Genomic DNA, 25,803 nt, shown 5'->3' with positions numbered 1-25,803 from the left:
CACTGACTATTTAAGACTATATAATAATAACTATGTAGCAGATAAGGGTATACACAAAGAAAGAGCAAGTATTGTCTTGGATGATATATTACGTCTATATATCAATATACTTTGGAATTATATGGTGGAGGATCCACATTACAGCAGCAGAGACTATTGGACAAAGATACCTTTATAGGAGTGTCATCACACTACCATATGTGAGTTGGGGTACGAACCTATCATTTACATAAAAAGATACCTTGATATGAAGTAACATCTACAACACATTGTGAGTTGGGGTACGCTATGTACAAATAACGTCCTCTTCTAACATACCATTATTACCATACAGGAGAAGTTTGTATACATCTATGGACGGTATCTGACTAGAAGGATTGAATAAAGATACCTTTATGTGTCTTCATCTATGAGTGGGAAAAGTGAGTTTGGTACGCTATCCCCCCTTAGATGATTTCTGGTCAGCACAATATCTTTTTCCATATATAACATTGCTGATTCAGAGATGTTTGTAGAAGATAACAAACTTTAGTATATTTCATCTATTACTAAGAAAATTACGTTGACATTCAAGGGATGTATCACTGTTATATGTTCTGTTAAGATAAAGCGCCGCAGATTTTGTCCAATACCATTCTGTATGTTACAAGGGTATACACAATTTATAATAATTTAATAAAGTATGTCTAAAATTACATGCACTTATTATTATCTAATATATAGGATACTATTACAAGCAGAGTACACATAGAATACACGGGTATACACATTTGTACAAACCGAATATGAAATCCACCATCATACCTTACAAATACCACTGATGCACATATCGCGGCTGGTGTTCCCCTCGTAACATGGCGTCCCATCAATCACTGCATCCCGTAGCTTCTCAGCAAAGTACTCTGTATCCGACTGGCAGTGAAGCTCACATGGGTTAACTGGCCAAAACCAGGAGGTTAGAGTAAATATCAGCACGGGACGGTGGCTCATGAGAGTCAAAGCAGCCTGAATGTACTGTTGTTGGGGCAGCAAGAGGCACTAGGCTGAGTCACCATAATGCCGGGGTGCCAAGGGTGGGTAGAGAGAGATTTTACGCTTAACTATCCATGCCAGGAGGTGCAGTTTAAATTTAAAGTAATATCTGTTATTAACCACGTAGGCACCTTGTCATTACATGGCTCTTATGCCTTATTATATATAATATTTACAGGCCAGTACATCTATCTTCAATAATCCAACAGCTCTGTGTTTATCATGCAACATGCTGTATATATAACCAAATGTCACTGATTCCCAACATAAGAAGGATTCTTATCATTATGGCAGTCGCTTATATTTGAGACAAATTGCAACCGCTGTCTGTAAATGTGCCTAATGGTATCTACAGAATGTAGCATGATGCAGTTCTACACACTGACATCATTAGAGGATGTAGACAAGCTTAAGCAATGCATTCAGCCTGTCCCCAGAGACAGACAACCAAATTCTCAATAGAATTTTCATAAGTACAAGAGCATGTACATTTGGTCACTTTGGTTAGATGGTCATACATTGTACACTCATAAAGGGTAATACCTCTGTCCACAACTACATTGTATAAAAAATCCAGGCGTACCAGAAAGTTTAACATTTAAAATAATTAATATTTGCATCTTTGTAAATATGTTAGTGCTAGTAGATTTATAATTATCATTCACTTATATGGTGCCACAAAGTGTCCAAAGCACTGTAGGAGTGGGACTTAGGGGCCTATTTATTAAAGTATATTTGCGACATATCCTGCAAATATTCAGGATCCCCTAGATGTAACAAGGAGGGAACACAGCAAATATCTCCCATACCTGCTGCTGTCCCTCGTTTTGCAACAACAGCTGAAGCCTACACATGGGGACTGCTGTGCTGCCAGACTTACAAGCTCTTCAGACGGGGTTAGCCTATAGTAGTCTATAATGGGCTACAGATTTTTTCGGGAGAGGGATCCTAAGGATACCTCCTTGGTGGCTCTGACTTGTGCAAGCTCAGTAGAGCAGCTGAGGAGGCAAAGCATGAAGTAATGCGATTACTTCTCACTGACTGCCAGGGTGGGCTCTGCTGTCCCGGTGACACACCAATGGCACATCATGATGAATAAAGATTCCTTATTGAGATAATTAATCTTTATTTTCGGGGCAGTCTGTGAACAATAATGAATACACCCCTTAAAAAGTTACTTATTTACATGAGTAATCCTCATCCTGCACTTACTGCTCATTAAAACTGGACTCCAGCGATGCAGTTTCCCTTTGTAAGGAATGGAATCAAACTGAGAGCACTGCATTTGCCGGAACGATGGTACTCCCGAGGGACAGGGCATAACATTGCATACACGGTATCTCTTCCTCTCTCCTAGGCAGTACCGGCCTCCGTATCTAGGGCTACACAGACAAAAAGGTAAATGGTGTGAATTACAAAACAAAACAGAGCAACTGAAATTGTTCTATGTGTTACAAATATGATACCAACTAGCTGATAATGATCTAAACAATATTATTAGTGGTCAACAGAAGTTCCTCTCTATAGTATTTAAACAATAACATAAATAGCTCAGTCATAGTAGTGATGGAGGAACTGAGATTGTGGCAGTTAAAGGGCTCCATTGAGAGGGCTGAACAGCCAGCTGTGAGCCGATTGGCCAGTCCATTCATTACTATTAGTAGGGATGGCTGTTGCTCAAGAAGAGCTACTGTAGGAACCAGCTCCAAGTCCCAGAGCCACAGTAGAGCTAACCAGTTAAGCATCCAGAGCAGAATTGGCATACTGGATATATAACAGGCCTCAAATAGAGCTGGTCTCTGGAGCTTGGACATGGACGCTCTGAAGCTTGGACATGGACCTCTTTCTGCTAGCTCAGAAGCTATAGCTTGTGAAAAGCAGCAGCTTTTGGTGGAGCTGGACCAGCAGTGTGTAGCTCCTGTGAGGTAGTTCTCAGACATGAAATACATGTGCAGAAGTGCAGTGTTATATTTAGTACCAATGCATTTTTAAATTTTTTTACTTGCCGTTATTTTGATCACATTTATTATTATAATTATTATTAACAGTTGCTTATATAGCGCAGCATATTCCGTTGCGCTTTACAATTGGAAACATTTATAGAACAAAACAGGGTAATAACAGACAGACATAGAGGTAAGAGGGACAGTTTTATGTTTCAAAATGTTCAAATACAACTACAGTACCATTATCCTATGTATTACTGGGTATTTAAAACACTACAATAAAACAACATTGCATTAACACAGCTGTATATGCACATTTCTGCAAAGATGCAATACCATGAACATATGACTGTGGCAGACAATAATCTTCATACTTACCATTTCTCCTTGCTTTATTTTTTTTTAGGCTGCTATTAATGATTTATATTGCCATATAGTGTCCTACCTCTAATCCTCCCCCTAGCCCTAATACTTACCTCTGCAATCTGTCTGTATTCTCACAGTCGGGATGCTGGCTACATCCCCTTGTGATGTCTTTAAATATCGCATTGCGATTTTGGGCATATTTATCACATCCGATCTGCATCTGAGATGATAAATATGCCTCATAGAGCTCTACTGAATCACTGCCATGGTAATAATTGTTCTAAAATGTAACATTTGTTTATTCTAGTGAAACCATCACCCCTTGTTATAACTACAAGTGTCAGCTTCCACACAATACACATTCTAATTGCATTCACTGCTGATCACAGTTCTTCCTGGCTTTATCAAATAGTGACATGGCAAATTTAGCAAGGCAGGCAATGGTCCTAAGGAGATCTTCAGAGAGCACCGGAAGGGAGATGTATCAAGACTTGGAGAGATACAGTGGAGTAGTTGCCCAAAGTAACCAATCAGCTTCTAGCTGTCATTTTAAAGCCTGTGCTAGATAAATGACAGCTATAAGCTGATTATTTGCTTTGGGCAACTTCTCCACTTTATCTCCTTCCAAGCCTTGGTGCATCTCCCCCATGTCTTCATAAATGGCTACTTTCCATGCAACAGTATTACAGTACATCTTGGCGGATGTAGTTTCAGTGTCATAAATTCAATATAACATTGTAAAATTTTATTAACTGAGGTCCTGTTCACAAGAGCAATCTGCAGTATTTTAATATGTTTTAGGATACTATATATTTGTTGTATATCTTTATGAGTTAATTATTTAAACATTATGAATGATTTACCCAGTATTTTGTTAGATGTGATCGGCAGGGCCGCAGAGAGGAAAGGGAGCAGGTACTGATTACCCAGGCCGGGGCTTGTTGGAGGGTCCCAGGTCAGCTGCTGAGAGGCGCCGCCCATAGTATTTTTCAGGTATTTTTTGGGGGGAGGGAGCATGGCAACATCCCCCAGTACCAGGGCCCTGTTCAGCTCTCAATGTCCCCCAGTACCTTGGCCCTGTCAAGCTCTGTCCCCCAGTACCTTGGCCCTGGTGATTGGCAACACTCCACTACCAGAGGTCCTTTTTCTATTAAACATAAAAAGTGATTAGTTCTTATATAAATTAAATTATTGACGCGTTTCAGGGTCATCTGCTTACTTCATCTGAATAGTGTGCTTTATTAGTACAGATTCCAGCAGGTGTCAATACTTTATTTCATAAATTCCTGTATTGAATAGTTTTGTCCGTGCTGGAACAAAAGATGTGGTACCCAACGCAGCAGCTGGCTTCTGGGTATGTACCAGTAGTAGTGATAGATACCTGTTCAAGTACTATACTGGGCTGGATTAGACCAAAGTGAAGAGACTGGGCTGGATTAGACCAAAGTCAAGAGGCTGTGGTGTTGTTGTATTGTTCAAACATTGGTGAAACTTGTGTAAAAGGTGGGCCATTGAGAGCCACCAGAAGCTATGACCTGGGAGAAGACAGAGTACTGGGCAGGTTCATCTGTTGTTGTTAAAAGTTCTAGTTGAATTGTGTGTTAATAGAAGGGAGACCTCTGGCGAATCTGGAAACTTGCTGACTTTGGTTAATGTTATCAAAAATCTATTTTGGTACAGCAGTACAAAGCAGCACAAAGCTGTGAAAACAAAATTCTATAAACAGCCGGTTAAGTTATTGAGGGAATTATATGTAAATATTTATTATGAGGTCTGCAAATATTTATTTAAGGATAATGTGACTATCTATTATGGGAATGTTTACATTATTGTTGGGACATTTAATAAGTGTCAAGCTAGGTACGTACCTGAACGATGTAGCAAATAATTCAACGGCAGATACAATTTCACTTACAGTACAATCATAAGATCCCATAACACACGATTTAGAGAGTACACACTATGCAGTCTTCAGAATGCTTTGTCATGTAGGGGGACTGTATCTAATTAATAGTTCCCCTGTACACCATGGGCCTGACCTGTTCTCCCCCCTGATTCAGAGTTGTAATCTAATCCTATTGCAACTGCAACATTTTACATAGCTAAAATCCCATCGCATCGTCCCATCTGACGTGCAGCACATCAGATGGGATGATGCAAAATGTGTAAACGATAGATTGGGTGTACACACTATATGATGGCCGTGCAGATTGGTCGAAATTACCAAGATTGAACGACATATAGTACAATAGTGTGCACCCACCTTTAGTGTAACGTTTTACAATTTAATGACACTACTCGTTTATTGTTGCACAGATCATTGCTGGTGTGTACAGAGTTGTGCGATACCCTATTATGTGCTGAGCGAGTGGGAGTGCTTAAAATGGGAACAAGTAGACGGAGCATGCACGCTGGGAAATTCATAACTGTATTTTTTTATTAATTATATTGCAACAAGGAAACAGGATAGAACATTTTGGGCTCATGCTATTGATCCTCTGCATTAACTCCAGCTATACAAGGATGCCAATGTGTGCCGTTTTGATCTCTTTTGCATTAGGCAAGCTCTATTATCCATTACCTGATGGAAAACATTCCAAGAATAGCTTGTACAGCAGTGGTCAATGTACAGGATCAATAATGCACATTAAATTAGATCAACAACACTCACACGAGCCCTTTAGTGTCTGTAAAACAAGGCAATGGATTTATATAAGTAAGTCAAGTCAGCACGGTTAAGCTGCGTATCCACTACACGATATATTTAACGATTGAACGACATCGTTATCGTTCAATCAGCCGCAATATTGTGCAGTGGATATGCCGTTAACGACCAGCAATGTGTGCTCCCGCTGGTCGTTGACGCTCATCGCCCGAACCTGCTGTCCAACCTGACGATATTGTCAGGTTGTGCAGGTTCGGCAGTGCCAGATTAAGCTCTACAAGGGCCTGGAGCTGACATTTATGAAGGGCCTATTGTGGGCCTGCGCAGGGGGTGTTCCCGGCACGGCAGGGATCTGGCTACTGTTGTTGGGGGTTTGGTCTACACAGAGGGTGTGGTCTGTGCAGTGAGGTGTGGCTAGCACCATTGAGGCCATAGCTATGCCTACCATCTACCACCTCAATCTCATTTTTAAATAAAGTAATTTACATAATTTTATATAAAAGATATATTATTAACATTAATGGTTAGTCACAATACTAACACATTCATTCATTCTATCTATACAGTGATCGATCCTCCACAAAAATGACAGTATGTGAGTCCCAGGGACCCATAATGTATACAATTTGAGGCCATACCTCACGGTCCCATTATAATTAAAAACAGTTTGAGAGAAATAACGAAACAGTGTAACCAACATTTCTGTAGGGCACAAAGCTTAAGCTTTATTTAATTAGTACACAAACTTTATACAAACATTCTGGAGCTATAGCCCTAAATATTTGCAGTGTACTGTATCTTAGGACACAAGGGGAGTAGAATATTATATACACAGACTGCCTGCATCATAGTTGGAGGGCATAGGACAGTTAGGGGGAGATTAAATGGCCCTGACTGGGAGTTAAGACATACGAGCTTAAATTTCTGTCTATATAACCTTCTAAAGGCAAAACAGAAGCTCCAAATCTATATACATACAACGGTCCGGCCACCAAAACTCACTTTTCCCCATTCAACTCGCAACACACTGAAGATGCTAAAATAATCACCATCAGTTTTTTTAATAATAGTGCTGATGCATATTATGCCACATAGTAGTGCCCCCAATACACACTGTGCCACATCATAGAGCCCCCAGTACACATCATGGACCTGAATTAGAGCCACAGGCAATGCCAATGTTCACGTAGTGATGGGCGTTCCTGGGTGATGATTGGGAGGTGGCTATAAGGCATGCAAAAATGGTCTGTTAAGCAGGCATGTTATGGGAGGCCTGTCAATGAAAGCCAGTACATACAGAGACGCACAGGTGTAGACATAGGGAGGCCAGGTGCAGACATGGGACCTCATTCAGAGGCACTCGCAAGAAGCGAGCGCTCGTTCTGAATGAGGGCGGCCACTTCTATTTTTTAAGTGCGGCGTACTTGTCGCTAGCTAAACTCTGGGCTACCACCCACAGCTTTAGCGGCCGACCAGGTTGATGGTCGCGATGGTCAAGACCATCGCGACCATCGGAGCTTGCGACAAGACCCTATGGTTGGGTCTCAGCAGCCGCAAGCCCCAGGGAGCTTCCTGCTCTGATTGAGCAGGAAGCTCCCCACTGACATCACTGCTGATGTCAGTGCGGCCGCTCACAAAACGGCATCCGTTTGTGGAACAACCCCCCCGCCCCGCCTACAAAACGGGCCGAGCTGTCGATCAACATCGACAGCCGGCCCTTTTGTAGTGAGCTCCGGAGCGAGAGAGTTTCGCTCTCGCTCCGGGGCTTGCGCACGCGCAGTGCAGCCTAAACATCGACCCGGTTGCGAGCGCTCAGTGCTTGTGACCGGGTATGAATGAGGACCATGGTCTGTTAAGCAGGAGTGCCGGGGGCCTGTCAATGAAAGCCAGTACATACAGAGACGCACAGGTGCAGACATAGGGAGGCCATAGCCAGCAGGAGACACTGTACCTGCCATAGAGCTGGCAAGTTTCGATGGTGCAACCGATAGTGGCGTATAAAAATGCAATAAATCGGTATAACAGTGTGTACGGACACTGAAAGTGGACGTCTCAGTCCTTGCACTTTTGGCCGCACTGATGTACACATGGGAAGATGTTTGTAGCTGCATTTGCATAAAGTCCCAGATGGGCAACTGTTAATAGACGCACATTATGCCACTTTGTAGTTCCCCCAATCACATTATGCCACTTTGTAGTGCCCCTGAACAGTTTGCCATATTGTAGAGCCCATGGAACACACTATACCACATCGTAGTGCTCCCTGACACATTATGCCACATTATAGTCCCGATACACATTATGCCACATTGTAGTGACGCCAATACACTTTATGCCCCATTATAGTGCCCCAATACACATTATGTCACATTATAGTACCCCCAATACACATTATGCCACTTTGTAGTGCCTGTGATACGCATTGCAACTTTATCAGGGTATTTGCTTTTTCAGTCCAAGTTAGAACCTCTAGCATGTGGAACACATCTCAGTCACTGACAGCTGTGTGTATTTGTGTGGGGAGGCAGGGGGGGTTATGGAGGATACAAATATGTGCCCCTGAGGGTACTACACTCCTTGTACTTACTTTGAGTGCCCAAGAACGTTTACCACTGGGGAGCAAGTGAGGAGCAAAAAAGGGGGACAAAGCAAGCGGCGGGGATTTGAGAGTCTTCCACCCCTACTGAATATGGCAGGGATAGGCAACTATTCGTCCAACAGGCTTACTCCTGCTCTGTGTCAGTGGGGCTTATTGGGAGTCACACTGCTAGCAGAGCACCATCATTTCTGGGAGTGCTTACAGTGCGATTACTGTTGGGGGCGGAGGAAGCTGGGGGATGCTGAAGCTGGGAGGAGACAGCCAAGGTTTGGGGTGACTGACACAGCCAGATCTTATTGGCTGCAGCGCTTCCTATAGGACCTGCTCATTTAGAAAAAAAAAAGTCCGTACCTGCATATATAGCATATAATACATGCTATGGTGGAACTTTATTTACGAGTACTGCCTATCTGTTTGGTGTATTTTGGATCCTGAGTTTCAGGATATCCAGGAGGGCACCGGGACTTTATTATACAGTTCCTTTCAAAGGGAGTGCTGCACATCTGGACTGATGTGTACAATATATATATATATATATATATATATATATATATATATATACTAGGGGTGTGCACCGGCCACTTTTCGTGTTTTGTGTTTTGGTTTTGGATCTGAATCTTTCTTCGTGTTTTGGATCTGGATTGGTTTTGCCAAAACCACCCTTCCGTGTTTTGGGTTCTGGGTTTTGTGTTTTGGATCTGTATTTTTTTTAAAAAAAAGCATAAAAACAGCTAAAATCACAGAATTTGTAGGTTTTTCTGCTCCTATGCTATTATTAACCTCAATAACCTTAATTTCCACTCATTTCCAGTCTATTCTGAACACCTCACAATAGTGTTTTTATGTCCAAAAGGTTGCACCGAGGTAGCTGGATGACTATGCTAAGCGACACGAGTGGGCGGCACAAACACGTGACCCATCTAGGCGTGATACTGCAGTGGCAGACAGGATGGCAGTTTGAAAAACTAGGCCCCAAACTGTACATAATGCAAAGAAAAAAAAGAGGTGCAAGATGGAATTGTCCTTGGGCCCTCCCACCCACCCTTATGTTGTATAAACAGGACATGCACACTTTAACAAACCAATCATTTCAGCGCCAGGGTCTGCCATACAACTGTGGCTCAAATGATTGGTTCGTTTGGGCCTCCACAAAACAAGCTGGCAATTAATCTATCCCTGCACAAACTGGCTCTACGGAGGCAAGATGTCATCCTCATCCTCCTCATCCACCGATTCCTCACCCTCTTCAGTGTGTACATCCTCATCCTCACAAAGTATTAACTCGTCCCCACTTGAATCCACCACCACAGGTCCCTCTGTACGTTCTGGAGGCTGGTCTCCCTGGAAGAGCTGATAATTCATTTTGATGAACATCATCTTCTCCACATTCTGTGGAAGCAACCTCCTACGCCTTTCGCTGACAAGGTTCCCGGCTGCACTAAACACTCTTTCGGAGTACACACTGGAGGGGGGGCAACTCAGGTAAAATAGAGCCAGTTTGTACAGGGGCCTCCAAATTGCCTCTTTTTCCTGCCAGTACAGGTATGGACTGTCTGACATGCCTACTTGGATGCTGTCACCGATATAATCCTCCACCATTCTGTCAATGGTGACAGTATCATATGCAGTGACAGTAGACATGTCAGAAATTGTTGCCAGGTCCTTCAGTCCGGACCAGATGTCCAAACTTGGTCCTGCCTGCCCTGCATCACCGCCAGCGGGTTGCTTAGGATACCTAAGTTTTTTCCTGACAGCCCCAGTTGCGGGAGAAAATGAAGAAGGAGCTGTTGACGTGTCACGTTCCACTTCAGCTGACAGCGTGTTCACCAGCAGGTCTTTGCACCTCTGCAGGCTTGTGTCGGCCGGAAAGAGAGACACCACATAGGCTTTAAACCTAGGATCGAGCACTGTGGCCAAAATGTAGTGGTCTGATTTCAACAGATTGACCACCCTGGAATCCTGGCAAAGCGAATGAAGGGCTTCATCCACAAGTCCCACATGCCGAGCGGAATCGCTCCGTCTTAGCTCCTCCTTCACTTTCTCCAGCTGCTTCTGCAAAAGCCTGATGAGGGGAATGACCTGACTCAAGCTGGCAGTGTCTGAACTGACTTCACCTGTGGCAAGTTCGAAGGGCTGGAGATCCTTGCACAACACGGAAATCATTCTCCACTGCGCTTGAGTCAGGTGCATACCCCCTCCTTTGCCTATGTCATAGGTGGATGTATAGGCTTGTATGGCCTTTTGCTGCTCCTCCATCCTCTGAAGCATATAGAGGGTTGAGTTCCACCGCGTCACAACCTCTTGCTTCAGGTGATGGCGGGGCAGGTTCAAGAGTGTTTGCTGGCGCTCCAGTCTTCGGCACGCAGTCGCTGAATGGTGAAAGTGGCCAGAAATTTTTCGGGCCACCCAAAGCATCTCCTGCACGCCCCTGTCGCTTTTCAGAAAATTCTGCACCACCAAGTTTATTGTGTGAGCAAAACATGGGACGTGCTGGAATTTGCCCAGATGTAATGCCCGCACAATATTGGTGGCGTTGTCAGATATCACAAATCCCCAGGAGAGTCTAAGTGGGGTAAGCCACTGGGCGATGATTTCCCTCAGTTTCTCTAAGAGGTTGTCGGCGGTGTGCCTCTTACTGAAACCGGTGATACACAGCGTAGCCTGCCTTGGAACGAGCTGGCATTTCTGAGATGCTGCTACTGGTGACGCTGCTGCTGTTGCTGCGTAAGGTGATACATCTATCCAGTGGGCTGTCACAGTCATATAGTCCTTAGTCTGCCCTGTTCCACTTGTCCACATGTCCGTGGTTAAGTGGACATTGTGTACAACGACATTTTTCAGGACACTTTTTCTGACGTTTCTGTACAGTCTCGGTATCGCCTGCCTAGTGAAGTGGAATCTAGACGGGATTTGGAACCGGAGACACACTACCTCCATCAATTGTCTAAATCCCACTGCACTAATGGCAGATACCGGACGCACGTCTAACACCAACATAGCAGTCAAGGCCTCAGTTATACGTTTTGCTTCAGGATGACTGCTGTCGTACTTCATCCTCCTCGCTAAGGACTGTTGGAGGGTCAATTGTTTAGTAAAAGTAGTGGTGTTCCTACTTCCTCTCTGGGATGATGAACGACTCCCAGCAGCAGCAACAGCAGCAGCAGCAGCAGGAGGCGTAGCAATGCAGGATCCTCCGGAGGAATCCCGGATAGGAGAGTCAGTCATGCCAGTGACATGGCCTGCATTACTACTTCCGATCCTGACTAAGGAGGAAATTGACGAGGAGGGAGTTGACGGTGTGGTTTGCAGGCGCTTGGATACAACAGGACAACGGGATTTAGGTGTCCCTGGACTGCTTACGGTCTTAGCCAAAGTTTCTGAACTTGACAGTAACTTTTTATGAACGCGCTGCAGGTGCCGTATAAGGGAGGATGTTCCTAGGTGGTTGACGTCCCTACCCCTACTTATTTCACCTTTACATATGGTACATATGGCAAGACAGTTGTTGTCCGGATTTGGATAGAAATATTGCCAGACCAAAGAGGTGGAATGTTTGGTCTTCTGCCCAGGCATGACCGTGATGGGCTTTTTCATCCCACGGACAACAACTGTCTCCCCCGGAGCCTGATTTAAACAAACCACATCACCATCAGAATCCTCCTCGCCAACTTCCTCCTCAGCGCCAGCTACACCAGTATCCTCATCCTGTTGTACTTCAACAGTGACATCTTCAATTGGCATATCAGCAAGTGGACTGTGGGTGCTCCTTTCAGCACTTGCAGGGGGCGTGCAAATGGTGGAAAGAGCCACCTCTTCCCGTCCAGTGCTGGGAAGGTCAGGCATCGCAACCACCACCACACTTGGACTCTCCTTGGGGATTTGTGATATCTTCTTAGAAAGCACAGTTCTTCGCTGTGCTTTTGCCAGCTTAAATCTTTTGATTTTTTTAGTGGGAGGAGGGCTTCCATCATCATGTGAAGCTGAACCACTAGTCATGAACATACTAGGGATCGACCTTAGCCGTTCCTTGCCACTCCGTGTCGTAAATGGCATATTGGCAAGTTTACGTTTCTCTTCTGCTGATTTAAATGTTTTTTTCAAGGTCATTTTCCTGAACTTTGTCATTTGGGATTGTATGTGCCCTCTATTATGACATTGGGCATCGGCCTTGGCAGACGACGTTGATGGCATGTTATCGTCTATGTCATGACTAGTGGCAGCAGCTTCAGCACTAGGAGGAAGTGGTTCTTGATCTTTCTCTATTTTATTTTTATCGGAGAAAGTTTGGTCCTCCATTTATGTTATATCGATTTGATATATACGTGCGGCTAAACACAGAAAATAGTTTTTTTATTTTTGCTGGAGAGTAGTGCACTTTGTGGGTTACACCAGCCTTTAAGAAATGAGCCAGCCGGCTCTTTACTTATGGGACACAGGCGCACGCTTGGCGCTGCTCCTTTGTTGATGCACGTGCGGCTACTGCGCACACAATTCACAAACACAGAAATTTTTATTTTTTTTGGTTTACTTTGGGGGTTACAGCACCCTTTAACGGTCAAGCCAGCCGGCCCTTTACTTATGACACAGGCGCACGCTTGGCACTACTTTGTTGATGCACGTGTGGCTACTGCGCACACAATTCACAAACACAGAAAATAATTTTTTTTTTGGTTTGGACTGGAGTGTACTTTGGGGGTTACAGCACCCTTTAACGGTCAAGCCAGCCGGCCCTTTACTTATGACACAGGCGCACGCTTGGCACTACTTTGTTGATGCACGTGTGGCTACTGCGCACACAATTCACAAACACAGAAAATAATTTTTTTTTTGGTTTGGACTGGAGTGTACTTTCGGGGGTTACAGCACCCTTTAACGGTCAAGCCAGCCGGCCCTTTACTTATGACACAGGCGCACGCTTGGCACTACTTTGTTGATGCACGTGTGGCTACTGCGCACACAATTCACAAACACAGAAAATAATTTTTTTTTTGGTTTGGACTGGAGTGTACTTTGGGGGTTACAGCACCCTTTAACGGTCAAGCCAGCCGGCGCTTTACTTATGACACAGGCGCACGCTTGGCACTACTTTGTTGATGCACGAGTGGCTACTGCGCACACAATTCACAAACACAGAAAATAATTTTTTTTTTGGTTTGGACTGGAGTGTATTTTGGGGGTTACAGCACCCTTTAACGGTCAAGCCAGCCGGCCCTTTACTTATGACACAGGCGCACGCTTGGCACTACTTTGTTGATGCACGTGCGGCTACTGCGCACACAATTCACAAACACAGAAAATAATTTTTTTTTTGGTTTGGACTGGAGTGTATTTTGGGGGTTACAGCACCCTTTAACGGTCAAGCCAGCCGGCCCTTTACTTATGACACAGGCGCACGCTTGGCACTACTTTGTTGATGCACGTGCGGCTACTGCGCACACAATTCACAAACACAGAAAATAATTTTTTTTTTGGTTTGGACTGGAGTGTACTTTGGGGGCTACAGCACCCTTTAACGGTCAAGCCAGCCGGCCCTTTACTTATGACACAGGCGCACGCTTGGCACTACTTTGTTGATGCACGTGCGGCTACTGCGCACACAATTCACAAACACAAAAAAAATATTATTTTTTTAGCACTTGGGGGGAGCACCCCTGATGGACAGAGCACCCCCTGGACAACACTACAGCACCCCTTTAGGACTGGGACACTGCACAGGACTTTGGAGTGGACACAGCCCCTATGGACAACTGACTGCACAACACAACACAGCCAGCCCCTATGGACTTTGAAGTAGTGGACAACAGCAGCACAGCGCAGCGCAGCACAACACTACTCTGCACTACACTACACTACACTACACAGCCCAGCCAGCCCTAACTCCCACCCTCCCTCTTCACTGTCCACAGCCGAGTGAGAAAATGGCGCCGACGTGGGTACCTTAAATAGGATCCAAAACCCGCGAGACTCGGAAGGCGGGAAGATGACGTTTTGCCTCGATTTCAGAATCCGAGTCAGGCGGGAAAAGTCGAGCCTGACTCGGATCGGACTCGGATCGGGGGGGCTCGGGGGGGTTCGGATTTCAGAAATCCGAACCCGCTCACCCCTAATATATACATACATACACACACATATACACATATATTACTCACAAATAAAATTTTGTGTAATGCTGTCACGTCTCCTCAATGCATAGGTCCAGACGGGTCCCAAGGCAAGGGAGACAGGATAGCTTTCGGAGGAGAGGACCAGCCGCCAGGGTAAGTATAGGAGCAGAGCTGTGATGGGATGGGGAGGGGGGCAGGGCAGAGCCGTGATGCGGGTAGGAGGACAGCCGAAAGAATGGGGGCAGCCAGAGAAGGGGCAGATCCAGGTGGAAACTGAGCTAGCTCGTCTGTTAAGCTAGATATATATATATATATATATATATATATATATATATACACACACATACATAAATGTGTCTGTCTCTCTATCTAAACACTGCTTTTGCAAACCACAATATTGTCAAATATAACTAAAAAAAAAATCAGTTCTGACGGTGCTTTACAGGAGGGCTACCTTAGTCTCAGTGATCATGAGCAGCAGCCAGCACAACATCAGCAGCACTGATAGAGTCACAACTCACCAGGCGAGCTAACCAGCCTTCACGGAGCCGATCTCCTGCAGCAGCTTGTGGGGTAGGACATATGTGACATCATCATTACGCGGCGCGTAGGATGCGCCGAAGCACCACTATTCAGTGCAGGCAGGGAGGAAAAGTAAAAGCCGGAAGTTGCGCAAGCTGCCATTTGTCTGGTGTTTTCTGAACTGGCTGCGGGTGGCCGGAGAGGGGATGAGAGCGGCCCGCCAGGGTTTCAATAGGCGGGGCTTCAGACGGCGCCCGCTGTCAGTGGGGTGGCAAGGAGAAAAAATCCTGTTTAAACAATTGCCGTGGGCCTATTTTGAATAGGGGGCCTGGAGCTGTAGCTCCACCCGACCCATCGTTAATCCGGCCCTGAGGTTCGGGGATGAGGAAGGGTGCCGGCACTGAACGATATATCGATCAGAGTGGGTTCAATGGTCCCAATTCAGCAAGGATCGCAATTGCAAAGCTGCACACAGGCAGCTTTGCAATTGCGATCCTTGCAGATATGGTAATGCAGCAGGAGGCATCACGCTTCCTGTGCATTACTTATCCAAGCTGCATTGTTAAACGCAGCATCGGATAATCTGCGTACCATCGGCCGGCTGCGGTGACCCATGGGGTCCTGCAGCCGGCCGCCGCAGTTTAGAGGAAGAGGCCAGGAAATCTCTGTCAGGCAACGGAGATCCTGGCTTCTTTCCTCCCCCGCAACGGCAGTGACATGCCTCCGTTTTGAGAAACGGAGGGCATCACCGCCCCCTCCCCGCCCCCAAACGCCAGCAGACTGTCAATCACTGACAGTTTGCTGCCAGTTTACGTGCGGGCTCGCAGACCCATTCTGCACGTGGGTATTGTGCTGGGAGAGGACTGCTGGGTGAAGGGTGCTGGCATGCTGTGCTGGGAGATGGGTGCTGGGTATGGGGTGTTGACATGCTGTGCTGGGTGAGAGGTGCTGTGCAGTGAGGGGAGAGCCTGGGGTGCTGTGCTGTGAGGGGAGAATGTGCCATATAGAATGTCAGACACACTGCACCAATGAGAGAAGATTGCAGGAGGCTCTGTAATGGCGGACGGCTGAAGAGAAGTCTGACACAGAGAGAGAGGAACATCAAAGAAGTGCCCTGGGGAAGACACAAGTAGTATAGAGATGAAGAAAAAATTTAAGTGTTTGATCATAAATGTTTTTACACAAGACAGAAGATGCTGGGCTGGGACTGGAGAGACATAAGGGGGGATGAGGCTGCATGGGATGAGAGCACAGCACAGTGGGTGAAGGAGAGCACAGGATAGTGATACCATGTCCCCTTCCGTGATGCCAACCCCTTTACGGGGGGGGGGGGGGGGCACCAGCCAAAAAATTGCCTAGGGCACTAATTTGGCTAGGGTTGCCACTCTGCAGATGCTTTGGACATTTGCAAATTTATTTACATGAAACAGCTAATCTCTACTTAGCCTTCTAGCCCCAATTGCCTCTTTAATACGCTCCTCCACTCTTCATATAGGAGAGTGGCCTATGAAAAGCAGGCATGAGCCCAGTTATAGAGGGAAGGAGTAAGAGCCCCACATTAGGACTAAAGAGGGAGAGAGTCCAAATAGGGGCCCCATGGGTGTGGCTAGCATGGGAGAATGCTGCCTAATTGTCCATTGTCACCAATAAGAATAGATACATTTCCTAATATGCACTGAATTACAGGCAGTTATTGAAAGCATTTACATGGGTTTACAATTAACATTATGCTTTGCACCTCAAAACCAATAAACATTGTATGACACATTGATTAATACTGGAACTACATCAGTCTGGGTAAGTATGGAGTGGACCCTAAAGGCAGATATCCACTTGCCGATTAAAATGAGCGATTGAACGATATCGTTATCATTCAATCGCTCATTAATCTCACACAAATCGGGAATGAAAATGTCGATAACGACCAGCAATGCGCGCTCCCGCTGGTCGTTTCCGACATCAATCATCGCCTAAACATGCTGGTTAATCTGCCGATAACGACAGATTGACCATGTTCAGGGATGAGGGAGGGTGCCTATACTGGACGACATATCGTTCAGTGTAGGCACTGATGGGGAAGAGGAACGACTGTACGATTACAATGTTGTAATCGTACTGTCATTTCACTATCTGCTAGTGGATACGCACCTTAACATTTTGCCAGTTATATTCTTTATAAACACTGTGCTTTTTGCTCCACGTAGCAACCAATAGCAGGATATCAGTAGCAGCAATTACATTTCATACATTGCAAATGATACCTTGCAATTTACAGCAAGTAATTCTGTGTATCCCTAACACATGTTGCATGTGATAAAATCTGTTGATGTTGGAAATATACAGAAGAACACCCAGCTCTGTTTATAATACATAATAGTAATCCTGTTCTGTCTGTAACAGATAAACACAGTGATCTACCTGAAATATACAGTTCTCATTAGACAAAACAGATATAAATCACTCTCCCATGATCATAATTTAAAATACTGTAGTGCTCTGTTCTTTGTGTAATAAACATACTTTACTATATTCATATATATATTACATAGCTACCAAGATATGAGACCTTTGATCAGTCTCCAGCCCCAGTCAGTTTTCACTCCTTTACTTGGATAATCAGCGGAAAACAGACTCTCTCTCTCTCATTCCCTGACACTAATTACTGTAATGATACTCGCCTCAAGCCCACATTCACCAAAACAATAGCAGCTTTCAAGACACAACATAGAGGAATCATGAGACGTTGTAATTGAATAATAGACACAGTGTAATTTTGACACGAAACAGCCGGGTACAATTATAATACATGATACTGGTAAAGCCTACCAACTCTAGGCAGAATTGAGAATATGTCATTCTGAATGCTGGGTGACATAAAATAGTGACAGACATTTATCATGATATGTTTGTTTTATCCATCCATATCCATCCAAGTATACTGGCAATGCAATGCCCTAACTACACCTGCATCAACCAATCAGCTGTTATCAATAAATTGTTACAGTGTATCTGCCTAGAGTGTGATCTTTCTCCTGTTTTTCCAGGTAGTGATGGCCATTGAATGCTGTACTATCAATTGTTTCAAACCATCTGTATAAACCCATCGATGGCTGAGTGCTGCGCATACGCAAACCTCAGCCATCGTGCCATCGCCACTTTCTTGACATTGGCTGCATCCATCAATGGTGCGGCATCGGAGGTGCGACATTGATGGCAACAACACTTGCCATCTGTCATTGACATCGATGATTGTAAAACATCTATGGCCGATTCAAAGGGTTCTCAGTTTTGAGGTGGAACAGGATAGAAAAACCTGTAGCCAATAAGATCATTATAATAGTCAAGCAGCAGAAGATGAATGAGCTGCTTTTGTAGGAGGCACTGACCTGTGCACTCCTGTGACTGTGGGGGAAATATACCAAACCTTCTAAAGAGTGGAGAAGTGTACAAGTGCCTACAGTAACCAATCAGCTTCTACCTACCATTTTATAGAATGTACTTGATAAATGCCAGCTAGGTTCAAATCATTTCTGACTGGCAGGTCACAGAGAGTATTTTCTGGAGTAAACTCTACATCACTAGTGCACCTTCCATGCGGTGTCCCACAGGGTTCTATACTATCTCCCATGCTTTTTGAAGTATACATGCTACCATTGGGTGAAATAATCAGACGTCATGGCCTGGTCTACCACTGCTATGCAGATGATACACAACTGTACATGTCCTTTGCTCCAGGTACTAAGAACCCCATAACAACCCTAAATGGCTGCCTAGCTGAGCTCCAGGAGTAGATGAGTGCCAGTTGGCTGCGACTGAACCCTGATAAAACAGAGGGCCTGATTCAGAGCCGCTCGTAAGCGGCCGCTCGTTCGCTATGAGCGATGTTTGCACAACTGCGCATGCGTATGGGTCTTAATGCGCATGCGCAAACCAGTCATTGCGGTCGGAAATCGAGCGCTTGCAAAACAGCGAGGGGCTACTAATTTGATTGACAGAATGAGGCGTTTGTGGGTGGTAACAGGGGAAGGTGCTTGAAAATGGGGGAGTGGAGATCCGAACACAGGCGTGCCTAACGGTAAAAAGGGCGTTTAATGGGAGTGCATAATTAGTAAAGGAGCGTCATCGACCACGTCACTTGGTTGTCTTTTAGCCTGAACTGCTCGCAGTGATTGCGTTAGGAAAAACCTACCACAAGCACTGCGAGCAGTTCAGATGCCTTTCGATGTATACGATTAATCTAATAAATACCAGAGATGACGTGTGATGCAAACGGCAAAGGGGCGTCTTTACAAAATAGCGAGCGCATTTTTCGTTCGCTCGCTCAGACATAGAGGCGTCAACAAACCGCAAAGAGCGAGCGCTCAATTTAAATAGCCGGACCCTTTTTTGGAACGACCGTCCGCAAATAGCGTCCGGCTCTGAATCAGGCCCAGAGGTCCTTATGATAGGTCACAGGACAAGGCTACAGCATAGCCAACCAACCGGACTTACGCTTGTGGGCTCAGAGTTACCAAAATACTGAACATGTGCAGAATTTTGGTGTTGTCCTGGATAGTGGCTTGACACTTAAACATCAGGTATCAGCCACAGTCAAATCCTCATACTTTCATCTGAGGAACATAGCCAGAATAAAGCACTTAGGGCCTGATTCAGAGCCGCTTGTAAGCGGCCGCTCGCTCGCTCCGAGCGATGTTCGCCCATCTGCGCATGCGTATGGGTCGTAATGTGCATGCGCCAACCAGTCATTGCGGTCGGAAATCGTGCGCTCGCAAAACAGCGAGGGCCTGCTAATTTGAGTGACAGAATGAGGCGTTTGTGGGTGGTAACAGGGGAAGGTGCTTGAAAACGGGGAGTGGAGATCCGAACGCAGGCGTGCCAAATGGTCAAAACGGGCATTTAATGGGTGTGCATAATTAACAAAGCAGCGTCATCGACCACGTCACTTGGTTGTCTTTTAGCCTGAACTGCTCGCAGTGATTGCGGGAAGTAAAACCTACCACAAGCACTGCGAGCAGTTCAGACGCCTTTCGATGTACTCGATTAATCTAATAAATAGCGGAGATGACGTATGATGCGAATGGCCAGGGGGAGTCTTTACAAAATAGCGAGCGCATGTTTCGTTCGCTCGCTCAGACATAGAGGCGTCAACAGACCGCAAAGAGCGAGCGCTCAATTTAAATAGCCAGCCCCTTTTTCTGAACGACCGTTCGCAAATAGCGTCCAGCTCTGAATCAGGCCCTTAATTCCCTCAGAAGATCTGCCCAAAGTCATACATGCATTTATATCATCACGCCTAGACTACTACAATGCCCTCTACCTTGGTCTCCCAGCAAAAGAATTACACCGCTTGCAGAGAGTACAAACTGCAGCTGCCAAGCTACTAACCAACCAGCCCCGTTCCAGCCACATAACACCCACTCTCTACTCCCTTCACTGGCTGCCTGTCAGATGGCGAATTGTTTTCAAGATTGGATTACTAACTTTCAAAGCCCTTCATGACCATGGTCCAGGGTACCTGAAGCAGCTTCTGATTCCTTACTGTCCCACTCGATTACTGCGATCCGTTGATGAAGGACTATTACAGTATCTAGAATCTCCCGGAATTCATCTCAGGATTTAGCTTTCAGCTTTGTGGCTCCGACGCTATGGTACTCAGGACCTCATTCAGATCCGCTTGCTAGATGCATTCACTCGCTCGATGCGTATGCAAATTCGGGAAGGCAGGCGATCGCATGGCAAGGCATTAGCACGTCCACTATGTCTTGGCGTGCGATCGCTTTGTGTATGCAGCAGACGCCCACCAGCCAGTCTAAAGACGCCCACTTGCGCACGTCATCTCCAGGAAGTGTATGTAACCATCGGTACATCGAGTACCATCGGAAGCGAACGCAACTCTTGTGGTTGACTATACCCTACCACAAGCACTTTAGTGTAAAATTCAGCCAGGTGACATGTACAATGACGCTGCGTCTTAATTATGCACGCCTCTGAAACGGCGTTAAGACGCTCAGGCAAGCCTGCGTTCACACTTCCACTCCCTCATTTCTAGCAGTCAGCCAGTCACCACCCACAAATGGCTTCTCCTGCCACTCATTCAGTTTATGCACAACGAGCGAATTCTTCCCGATCTCTCCTACTGGTTTGCACATGCGCACATTGTGAAACATCGCCGGCTACGAGCGAACGCTTCCTAGCGAGTGGGTCTGAATCAGGTCCTCCCTTCCCCGCACAATTTGAGAGGCTAGAGTCATTCAAAAATAGACTCAAGACTCATCTATTCACCCAAGCATTTCACTAATGTCCATTGTTAAGCTTGTTTTGTATTTTGTGCTGTAAAGGCAAATGTAAAGCACTTTGAGTCCTTTTAGGAGAAAAGCACTATATAAATAACATTATTATTATTATAAGCTAATTGGTTGCTATGGATAACTACTTATCCACTCTTTGGAAAGTTTGATACATTTTTCACTGTGTGTTATGTCGGGCATACACTATACAATTATCGGGGCGATCCGTCCGATATCAGCGGATCCGTCCGATAATTGCACTGTGGGTCTCATTCAGACCCGCTCGCGAGCGCTGTACGCTCGCAAGCGGGTCGATGTTACCCAAATGCGCATGCGCGAGACCCGGCGAGCGACGGGGAAGCCGTCGCTCGGGGTCTCGCACCAAAGGGGGCGTGCTGTCGATGGTGAGTGACAGCACGCACCCTTTGGTGGGCGTGCCAGGGGCGTGGCTGCCCAGACGGAGGCGTTCCCATGGGAACGCCTACCGTCTGGGTCCGGCCCCACTGACATCCCTAGTGATGTCAGTGGGAGTGTTTTTGGCTCTGATAGAGCCAAAAGCACTCCAGGCTTGCGGCAGACGAGACCCTACCACAAGGGCCTCGTCGCAAGCCCGATGGTCGCGATGGTCTTGATCATCGCGACCATCTTTTTGGCCGCTCGCATAAGCTGTGGGTGGTCAGCCACAGCTATGCGAGCGGCCAGGAGGCCGCACCATTTTCAGCTAGGACGGCCCTGATTCAGAGCGAGCTCTGGTCAGAGTGTCCGGCTCTGAATCAGGCCCTGTGTGTGTGGGCGATCGAGGGTAACATATCGATCGGTTGAGCATGCTGGACTGTCCAGTATGCCCATCCGATGCAATATTTTGTATGTTAAATGTCGGCCTTCCCATTGAAGGAATGGGGATATGTCTCCTCCCCGGGGGCGGAGTGCAGATATCAGGGCCAATACACTGTGAGATATCTCACAGTGTATGCCCGTGATATCTGCTGGGTGACAGTCTGCCAGATAAAATGTCTGTCGGTCTGACAGGCATTTTATCCGGCAGTGTATGCCCAGCATTAGTGAGGGCAGAGCTCGGGGAAGCAGGAAGACACAGACTGAGAGTTATATAGTAGTCTAGATGATGTACCTGGTTTTACCTGGGTAGACCTTAGATATTTTAATTTCAATCTTAATTTAACTTATATGCTTAGTTTATGTTATGCCTCTGGTGTAAAGGAGTGTGCTAATATCAAGATTAAGTAAATTAAGTGTTTTTTTTTTTGGGGGGGGGGGTTAACATTTTTTTTAGCACAAATTATGTTGTGAGGGGAAAATATCACAAAAAGCAGAGGCAAAGGGTCTTTATATGAAGGGGGGAGAGTTAAGGCACATATCCACTGCACGATATCGCTCCATGAGCAATACTGTGTAGTGTGTCCCCAGCAGTGGTGTGCTCAATGTCCTTAATGACACTGAGCACACACACTGAACGATATCATGCACGATATCGTTCAGTGACAGCTCCCTCCCTCATCCCCGAACCTGCACATCCAGACGATAACGTCAGGTCGGACAACAGGTTTTGGCGATGTACAACGACGTACAACGACGTCAACGACCAGCGGGAGGGCGCACCGCTGGTCGTTGACAGCATATACACTAGCCGATATAATGTACGATTGAACGATATCGTTCAGTTGTTCAAAATATCGGCTAGTGGATACGCGGCTTTACCCATGATATGGGGACATGAGTACCGTTATTGAGGGAAGGAGCTAGAGCTCCACATTATGCCTAAATAGGGGAAGAGTCCCCAAATACAAAAGCCCCGAACAGCCAGTATAGGATGGGGTCACTGCATAGGCAGCAAGTCTAAACTGAATGGGAAGTTGAAAACCCCATAATACAGTAAAATTCGGGGTAAAGCCCTAAGTGAGGGAGCGCTGAGGCAGCAGAAAAGCCAATAATTATGAGGGTAAGAGATGTAGTGGTGTGAAGGCTGAGTGAGAGCAGTGATAAAGAGATGCAGAGCTGTTATATAGTAAAAAGATGCAGAGCTGTGATATAGTAAAAAGATGCAGAGCTGTGAAATAGTAAAAAGATGCAGAGCTGTGATAAAGAGATGCAGAACTGTTATAAAGAAAGAGATGCAGAGCTGTTATATAGTAAAAAGATGCAGAGCTGTGATAAAAGAGATACAGGGCTTGATTCAGAGATGGACGCTAATGCGATCACAGATGCGTTATCATATGCAACGCAGCTGCAAAAATATGCTAATGTTTGCAAAGATCACCAGAGCATAAAGACTCCCACTGCTGCCTTCTTACCTGTGTGCGACGACGCATACCTGTGTAAATATCGGTAACATTGATGCAGATCGAGCGGCCATCTTGCCCTAACGGCAGGTCTTACCAGGCGCAGACTCGGCAGTTCTTCTCTCACGCAGAGGGCTCTCATGCTGTGTAGGAGATCGCAAAGGATAATTTATGCACGCCCATATAACAGCGTTTAAACGGTCAGACATGCCTGCGTTCTGACCACCTCCCTGTTACCACCCCCAAACGCTGACAACCTTTCAATCACTGTGCAATGTATTCCTAGGTGCGTCTGTAATCGCAATGTGATCACAGCGCACCAGGCAGTGTGGCTTATAAAGAGATGCAGAGCTGTGATAAAGAGATGAGGAGCTGGGATGAAGAGATACAGAGCGGTGATACGGTAAATAGAAGCTGAGTTGTAATACAGAAAGGAGATGCAGAGCTGTGATAAAGAGATGCAGAGCTGTGATAAAGAGATACAGAGCTGTGATACGGTAAAGAGAAGCTGAGTTGTAATACAGTATAGAGATGCAGAGCTGTGATAAAGAGATACAGAGCTGTGATAAAGAGATGCAGAGCTGTGATATAGTAAAAAGATGCAGAGCTGTGATAAAGAGATGCAGAGCTGTGATAAAGAGGTACAGAGCGGTGATACGGTAAATAGAAGCTGAGTTGTAATACAGTAAGGAGATGCAGAGCTGTGATAAAGAGATGAGGAGCTGGGATGAAGAGATGCAGAGCGGTGATACGGTAAATAGAAGCTGAGTTGTAATACAGAAAGGAGATGCAGAGCTGTGATAAAGAGATGCAGAGCTGTGATAAAGAGATGCAGAGCTGTGATAAAAAGATGCAGAGCTGTGATAAAGAGATACAGAGCTGTGATAAAGAGGTACAGAGCTGTGATAAAGAGATACAGAGCTGTGATACGGTAAAGAGAAGCTGAGTTGTAATACAGTATAGAGATGCAGAGCTGTGATAAAGAGATACAGAGCTGTGATATAGTAAAAAGATGCAGAGCTGTGATAAAGAGATGCAGAGCTGTGATAAAGATACAGGACCTCATTCAGAGCCGGTCGCACAGAGCGTGCGGTCGGTCTAAATGAGGGGAGGACCTCTTGAATTTTCAAGACGTCCTCCTTTGCGGTGGTAAGGCTGTGGGTTGACACCCATAGCCTTACGACCACCTAAAGTGATGGTCGCGATGGTCAAGTCCATCGCGACCATCGGTGCTTACGACGAGACCCTAGGGTAGGGTCTCCCTTGTCGTAAGCCCCGGAGAGCTTTCGGCTCTGTCTGAGCCGGAAGCTCTCCACTGACATCACTAGTGATGTCAGTGGGGCCGCCCCCAAAATGTCAGTGGGCTGCCACCCCCCCCAGGCCCGCCTTCCAAACGGGGCAAGCTGTCAATCAACATTGACAGCTCGCCCCCTTTGGATCGAGACCCGCTACAACCAGCGCTGTCGGTCGTAGCGGTCTCACGCATGCGCACGACGGCGCCGTCGCCGTCGTGCGCATGCTCTGTGGGGGCCAACGACCCGGTCCGAGCGCATCGGCGCTAACGACCAGGTCTGAATGACCCCCACAGAGCTGTGATAAAGAGATGCAGAGCTGTGATATAGTAAAAAGATGCAGAGCTGTGATAAAGAGATGCAGAGTGGTGATAAAGAGCTACAGAGTGGTGATACTGTAAAGAGAAGCTGAGTTGTAATACAGTAAGGAGATGAAGAGCTGTGATCAATAGATGCAGAGCTGTGATATAGTAAAAAGATGCAGAGCTGTGATAAAGAGATGCAGAGTGGTGATAAAGAGATGCAGAGCGGTGATACTGTAAAGAGAAGCTGAGTTGTAATACAGTAAGGAGAAGCAGAGCTGTGATAAAGAGGTACAGAGCGGTGATACGGTAAAGAGAAGCTGAGTTGTAATACAGTAAAGAGATGCAGAGCTGTGATAAAGAGGTACAGAGCTGTGATAAAGAGATACAG

The 25,803-nt window shown here is 45.9% G+C and overlaps 1 protein-coding gene across 1 annotated transcript in view; it reads right to left on the bottom strand.

Moving 5' to 3' along the window:
* The window catches only part of ADAMTS7 (ADAM metallopeptidase with thrombospondin type 1 motif 7), a 113,818-nt gene that overhangs the window by 32,339 nt on the left and 55,676 nt on the right, over window positions 1–25,803 (bottom strand). Inside the window, exons 12-13 of the mRNA XM_088452804.1 lie at window positions 2,245–2,414; window positions 805–938 (exon numbers count right to left, since the gene is read on the bottom strand). Of these exons, the coding sequence (XP_088308930.1) occupies window positions 805–938; window positions 2,245–2,414 (304 nt within the window). The remainder of the gene's footprint in view (window positions 1–804; window positions 939–2,244; window positions 2,415–25,803) is intronic.

This window comes from Taudactylus pleione, unplaced genomic scaffold, assembly GCF_031769625.1.
Source record: "Taudactylus pleione unplaced genomic scaffold, aTauple2 ptg000556l, whole genome shotgun sequence".
NCBI lineage: Eukaryota > Metazoa > Chordata > Amphibia > Anura > Myobatrachidae > Taudactylus > Taudactylus pleione.
This window is presented reverse-complemented; position numbering and strand designations above follow the sequence as displayed.